Source organism: Lolium rigidum, chromosome 5 (genome assembly GCF_022539505.1).
Source record: "Lolium rigidum isolate FL_2022 chromosome 5, APGP_CSIRO_Lrig_0.1, whole genome shotgun sequence".
NCBI classification, from domain to species: Eukaryota; Viridiplantae; Streptophyta; class Magnoliopsida; order Poales; family Poaceae; genus Lolium; species Lolium rigidum.
In genome coordinates, this window is record NC_061512.1 from 225,412,852 (window position 1) to 225,420,456 (window position 7,605).

At 39.8% G+C, this 7,605-nt stretch overlaps 1 protein-coding gene across 1 annotated transcript; it reads right to left on the minus strand.

The window, feature by feature from the left end:
- Positions 1–888: 888 nt before the first annotated feature.
- LOC124654852 (sodium/hydrogen exchanger 6-like) lies at positions 889–7,383 on the minus strand (the record flags this gene model as incomplete). Its single annotated transcript, XM_047193836.1, has 21 exons — positions 7,176–7,383; positions 5,166–5,217; positions 4,998–5,057; positions 4,896–4,920; positions 4,721–4,806; positions 4,530–4,641; positions 4,377–4,439; positions 4,266–4,285; positions 4,096–4,190; positions 3,901–3,929; positions 3,266–3,297; positions 3,136–3,183; positions 2,989–3,049; positions 2,730–2,827; positions 2,578–2,653; positions 2,464–2,483; positions 2,207–2,304; positions 1,998–2,107; positions 1,838–1,924; positions 1,260–1,348; positions 889–967 (listed from the first exon to the last, which is right to left on the minus strand). Coding segments are annotated over exons 1-21 (1,548 nt in total), but the record flags the coding sequence as incomplete, so codon positions are not given.
- Between the last annotated feature and the right edge of the window lie 222 nt (positions 7,384–7,605).

The window sequence follows — 7,605 nt, forward strand, 5'->3', positions numbered from 1 at the left end:
TAAGACGGCAAAATGGAAGAACAAAATTTCACGCCAACTCTATACTTACAAAGGAAGCAAAATACTCTTTACTAACACATGCTGAACTATCCTAATGTCTCCATACACTACTCTGCTATGCCTCTTGGTCTAATATGTGGCAGTCTCACCAACTCTGAGAGCTTTTTTTTTTTTTTGAGAATCTGAGAGCTTCTTTCTGCAAATCCATCGAAAACTGGTCACCTTGTGCTTCCAGTCATTAGCTATAGTTCTCCACTCGCAGGTATCCCTAACGCTTCACCTGTTTTTTACCCAGAACAATAGTCACTCCGTAAGGAATACTCAAGCTTATAAAAAGGGCAATCTAAATGTGCAGAGAGAAGCTGAGCACGGAAAGAATAGAGATAAAGTGAGCCAATTGTCATGTTTTGCCTCTTCATGAGGGAAAGCATCTTGTTGTCACCTGACTACAACTGGTTTCAGGCAAATATTACATGTGGGTATTAAAATTATATGGTGAAAATGGATTTCCGAAATCACGTGAAAATCGTGTGTAAAAGTTCCAAAGAAAACCTCAAACAATGTGAGTTTCAGGGAGGCGTGGGCATGTTCTATGCCGACACAAGGATCAAATTCAGTATCATTTCCAACATACCACTAAGCATTTAATTTCTGTACCTCGCAAATGAGATTGAATTCGATCCTTAAATATTTACATGGACATAAAACATAGCCTTCCGCATTATAACAAATTATATGGACATTTATTTTAAAATTTCACGGACCAATTTTACAGGTTGCGAGTTGCGACTTTAGGCACATTTTCACTTGACATTTCTTTATGAAAAAAAAATGAAAACCAAGGATATGTCTCTTACCAGAATCATCATCAACATCGTCTTCGTCGTCGTCATCATCATCATCCTCATGTTGAGAAGTAAAAATGGGAGTGAGATAGTTCCTGTCCAATAAAGCAAAAGAGGAAGTGCTGCAGGACAAAAGGAAAAGTTGATTAGAAAAGTTCCTTGCAACAGACAGAAATATTAGAGAAGGTTATCAACACAAAAACACAACACAAATAATGCATATCAGCAACTTCTGATGATTCTGTAAGAAAGAACTCATGTGACGTTATATTGGATAGCCAAATTATTTCAAACCACTTCAGCCAAGAAGTAATGACGGGTTGCCAGTTGGCAAAACTTTCTATCCAACTCCCTGAAGAAGAAAGCAAGTTCAACAGATAGCACAGTTTCAAGATCAGGTGTTAATTAGTGCACCTTCTCCGAAGTTCTCTGAGTTTCAGTTGAAATTTGCTCGGAGTAGATGTTCCTTCCTCATAACCAGCATTGCTCCCATCGAAGTTCTCCTGCATTTAGCAAGTAAGCTATCCATAAACATAAACCACCAGTACTTTCTTATGAAACAATAATCATCAACCGCTAGTAATACTCAGGATTTGAGATAACAGCAGTGAAATATACAAGGATAAGTACAAGTGAACAGTGGAAGTGCATCTCACATTCGATGATCCAGCTACAAGTGCGAAAATGGACTCAGCTGCACTTTAGGGACCACCATTTTTGTGGGAACAAATAGCAGGCTATGAACTGATCTGATAGGGAGTACAGATTTTTTCTTTATTTTTAGTACCATTTGACTCTAAGGATGTGAACTTACGATATCACAGCAAAAAGAACAAAAATATTCTTGTAGGAACTAAATGGCCATATACAGAGAAACGTGATATTTGATTTTTTAAAGGAACATTAACTCCGGCGCAATTTGAACGATATATAGGCACTCAGCAGTCAGCACCCAACTATCTGTTGCTGTTGAACACTACAAACGCACTTGCCTCGTACGGATGTCGATACCGGTTACTGTCCCCAACTACTTGTAGGGCTTCAAGCATTGTTCCAGTTGAGCCTCCAATCAGAAGTACCTGAGATGTTGCAGAGAGAAAGTTATTTAGGAAGCTTTAGGGAAATCCTAAAGAACTACATGCAGCAACTTACAGTGAGAACGACAATAGATGTGGTAGCGGTGAAAATTGTCTCGCCGTGTCCTTCAGGAAGATCATGAACTGACTGAAGAGCAAGGGCAAAAGCCATAGCTCCTCTGAGTCCTGAGAAGGAAGCATCAATATCTAGTACCTCAAACATGAACTTATTTATTTGATGAGCATTATTATTTATCTAATGAGCATGTTTAGCGGTATACATACCACTATACCAGAGGGCCACCTGATATTGCCTAGGTATTTGGGAATGAGGTGGTCGTGCCAAATTTAATATGTATGCACAAGAGAAGACATTTGCAGCCCTTCAAACACAGGAGAGAAAACTAGTTAGGTGTCAAACAATCTAAATGTGTTAAATAATGGAATACATTGTAATCTCAAAACATTCAGCAACCAAGTTTGACACGTCACACACCCACCAAACAAGGAAACAATGTATAGAACAGTTCATTGGATTATACCTTGCAACTAATATGAAGACCTGCATTAGTTGACAAAAGAGAAAGAAAAAAAGTTAAGGAAACAACAATAATAAAGGGATTTTAACATGTTGGTGCAGAACCAAAGAAGGATACAATCGAGAAAAATATGAATCCAATATGAGACCAGCTCTGACGTTCCATTGCAATATCGAACCCCATGTATATGAATCTGTTTAGAAGAATAATCACCAGCTTATTAACTAAATTAGTTAAGTTAAACATGTCACAATTAGAATCTGACTTACATGAATGCTTCTGCTAGTGATGAAAGCAAATGGAAAAAACGAGCAGTAAAACGCTGAGAATCTGCTGATAAGTTATAGAATGTATATCTCTTCATTACCTGAAATAAAACTTTAATTTCATGTTACAATGTATCTTATTTGTTCAAGGATTTAGGATTTAGGATTTTGCGTGTCACAGTCGCTGTAGAAATTCTGTAACTAAGTTTAACTCCAAGGTACAAAAGAAATACAAGGCAGCGTTCTCAAAACTAAAACTTACAATCCCGGTAAAGAGAATAGAAACAATGCCAGACAAGCCAAGGCCTTCAGCTAACATGTACCTAACACAAACGGTAGTTACTAATAGTAATGTGTGAATGAACGAAACATTGAAACATAGTTCAAAGTAGATAGGCTTAAGACTTACGAGAAGTAAGGGAAAAGCACAAACAAGCAACTCTCCAGATTATGAAGGCTGCAAATGAAAATTAAGAAATTTAGTTGCTTTTACGCTAAACTCTAGTTTGGAAAAAATAGATGTGTTAGATCTTACTTACTTCTCGACGCCAAGTTCTGCATACTTGAAGAGGTTTGACAGAATTAAGGAGTTCATGCATGCATATGGCTAGACAACACGATGCAAATGAGAACAAGAAATATCTACCAATGTTCAGATCTATAGTGTTATGTATGGAACAACAGATTTTATACTCTCTACTGGTTGATAATTTACAGAATATATGAGCTTTTACTTTTCCTTCTAGACCCAGAAAGATTATCATCGTACCACATATTGATACAAAGTGTTCTAACTGATGGTCCTACAGAAATATCTCTATTTTGGATATTTAAGGAAGTCCTACACTTCAACTTGGTCGATGTAATCCAGGTTATGGCCTTTTGTATTTTCCAACAACTTGCGCATTTTTGTTCATTATAGGTGTAACATTTCAAGGTAATCTTAGGAGAAAAAGATGGCGATCATTCTGAGTTACACTCAGAAACAAGAGAAAACAGTCCAGATACCTGCAGACTCATATGCCATATTGCTATATTTACAATGTTACTTAACTTTCCAGATGGGTTACTAATTTGAATCACATTAATTGCATGAATCACATTAACGAAGCAATGACAACGTTATTAAAAGTTAGATTCCTGCTAACTGAACAAAAGGCAATGTAGAGGATATGAGAGCAGAGATAAGCCCAACTCCGATTCCTGCATTAAAAAGTGAGTTGAAATATGAAATGTAGCATAACAGATTAAAGTTTGCATACAGTCATAAGGAAAAGCAAGAGAGTAATCTGATTGACGAAGAAAATACTAAAGTCTACTGGAATCTGTTCCACGCATGAGTAGATTTGACGAACTAGAATTGCATTACCTGATGACATTGAACCAACGAAGTTCTCAAGAAACCTCAAGATGACTACGACAAAATTCTGATCGGGAGAATTCGTCCTCATAGATGCCATGGTCCTGAATCAATAAGGTACTTAAAGCAGGATTATGAAAGGAAGCACATAACTGAAATCTTAGTAATAACATCCTCACCTGTACAAGGATATAGCCACCTTAATTGTCACACCATAGGTACATACCAAGCAATAAGTGATCATCACTAGAAAACATTTAAAAATATCTAAGTAGAAAAATTATACATACAGCATCATTTAGAACAGATTCTCCAAAAACAAGAGCATAGAGGTTCACATCGGTGCCGAGTTCCTGTAATTCCACGAATAATATGTAAATCATTTCTTTTGAGAAACAGTAACTAAACTTGCACATGTTAGTATAAGAAGAGATGGCATAAACCTGAAATATAGATAGCACAGTTACAGGATCTGTTGCTGACACAAGAGCACCAAACATCATACATTCAACCAAAGGCAACCTATAGATGATATATATTAACCCAGCAAGATAGCTGCAACAAAGGTAAACCATGTTAGATGCTTATTAACAAAGGGAAATATGCAAAGAGGCAATAGAAAATGGTTTCTTACACGAGAAGCCCCGTAACTATGGAAGCAATGAAGGTTCCCAGGATTGCGAAAGTTATGATAGCACCAAAATTTGAAAAGAATGGTTTCTGCCAGAAACAAATTTTGACATTATTAGGTTTGAGCCTGCACTGATGGAACATTAAGGAACTACGGGCCTTAATAATTCAGCACTTACTGGTGCTAAGTTAAATCCCGACTGAGTAAGGTGCAGTCAAGTAAAACATGTCAAACTTCCCAAAAAATAATTGAGAAACAAAATTGACATAGTAAAGGATATAATATAATTGGAGGAAGTAAAAAGAGAAGGAAGAAGTCCTCTCGAAAATTGAACCATCTCCTGAATTAACATAGGAAGTAGACAAACATCAAAGATTGAACAGAATAATGATAATTTACAGGATAATTTTCTCAATCGGGACAAAGCATAAAGAGAGTGAGAACATACCTAGTACTTTTCTGCGTGTTTGATATGTTAGCAAATCCTCCAACAATCATCCCTGATAAAAAAAGATTAAACAATTACAGAACAATGGTATAATTATATAATATTCAATGTACCTCTGTAAACTAGTATGACAAATCACCACTTTTGTTCTAGATACTCTAGTACACTAATAATATGTGTGATTTGTACTTGTCGGTATTATAACTTCACATATAGTTTACTCTCTACAGAAAGCCATTCATAGGTTTACTACATAAATACTTTGTGCCGGAGTACTTTTATACTAGTGCCACGTAGTTTCATATACAGCCAACAGGCCTTGTTTCAGCAATTAAACTAAAATCGTGGAAGAGAGGTTTTAGTTCTTTCTTTTAGGTATTTGTTTCAGCAAAATTACAAAAAGAAGATTCTTGGACCAAGGTCTCTATAGGTGTCTTCTTCAAGATGGTGAGGCAGCGGTTACATTAATAAGGTCCTCCGCGCTCTATCCCCGTTTCGGCGGTGTGCGTAGCGCCGGCAGAGGTCGTGTGGAGTTGTCTTCTCGAAGGATCTCCTCGGATCCGGTCATTTTTCGTGTTAGTTGGTGCTGTTGCAAGTCTGACTCTTCCGATCTACGGTTCTCATCTTTGGCAATTGTTGCTGCTATGGTGTGCTAATCCTTTGGAGCCTTAGCACGACGACTTCCCGTCTGTCTACTACAACAAACTCTACTGCGTCAAGTTTTCCTTGGTGTTCCAGTGAGGGAGGGGTGAAGACAGTTGCGTGCCTTTGGCTCGCTATAGTGCATGTAGTCTTTGCTAGGCGTGGTTCAAGAATATTTTTGTAATTTGTTTTACTTTTAAAGCTCTTTTGTACTATTGTTGATGATTATCAATAGATTGGTGGATTTTTGGCAAAAAAAAAGGGAAGGGCAATATCACTCAAAGAGAGAGTAAGGTAAAGAAGATCTAATATCAACTACTAGAATGCCTCGGTGTTACCAGAAACTGTAATACGCCCTCCGATCCACATCGTAATTCGACTTAGAATTTTTAACTACAACCAAAGTCCTTGTAGACACCAAATGAACTGTTGCGCATGTCATTCTCGAAAAAAAAATGTGTTGTCATGTTGTTCCTATTTGGCCCCTCATTAATTTCATCAAGAATTGAGCCTATGACTAGTATTTATTGTACTTGGGAGGAAAATGAAGAGGTTGCAGAAATAACTTAAGGGTAGCATTAATACTTAGTTCAGAAGGGCCTAGAAATTGTACGGAGTAAACTATAACAATACATACACATTCTAGAAAAAGATGAAATCACATTACACTTATACCCAGCAGGACTGTAAACAAGCTGGTCTGCCACAGTTCTCAAACATTATCAGATAGAAAACCGTTGCACCCATTTTCAACGCACAAGTTGTGCATTTACAAACTATACTACCTCTGTACCGAATTATAATATCGGCAGGCTTGAAATTAACGCGAATCATAGTGGAAATTATCAACAGTGAGTGGTAAGTGGTAACCCAACGAGTGACCCAAATAATGGATAGCTAACATAACCCAAATGGGACATCACTCATCGTATATCTGAATAAATTGGGAAGCGACACCAATCACAACCAACTGAACCACACAGTCACTGACAGCACTGAAAATGACCACTGTTAGAAGGACGCAGTAGCACCTGCAGAATGCAGCATATGCATTTTAATATGTTCATCCGGTTCACGCACTCGAAGGTGCAAACGAAACGCTCACGCGCAGTTGTTCCTCTCAAAGTCGCAACCATATACCATCACCGCCCGCCACTGAACACTTGAGCGATTCATATCGCGTCAGTAAACAACCCCAATTCCTGAACCAATCAGCTGCGGCTCACCAACCAAATAAATGGACGCGGGATCAGAACAGCAGGAGGATCGTATGCACAACGATCGCGAAGACACCTAAAGCCGGCATTTCGAACTACGAGCCTCTGAGGGGCGGAAGGGGTGGGTTGTCAGGGTAGGGCACGTACGTACCGATGAGGAGGGATGCGCTGGCCTCGGGCAGGTAGTAGAACTTGCGGCGGCGGAGGAGGTGGCCGAGCACGAAGGAGAGCACGAGCATGGATATCTGCAGCAGGATCCCGACCCCCGCCGCCTGCTGCTCGTCCACCGCCCCGCCGCCGCCCAGACCCAGCCCCGCGCCCGGATGCGGCGCCGCCGCGGAGAACGCCGCCGTCTCCATTCGCTCCGATCGCGGCGCAAGCTCTCCCCCCGTCGTCTCCGACGCCTCGCTCGATTCGTTCTCCCCGGTTGTGCGGGCGAGTGGCGTGGGGTGGCGACGCCTCTCCTCCCGTTGCGGACTGGAGACAGAGTTCTCTGCTGGTTGCGTGTTGCGGAAATGGACGGCTCCGGATGCGTTTGCCCGTTGATCGGACGGGTAGGAGAGGCCTCACGGTGTGGAGTG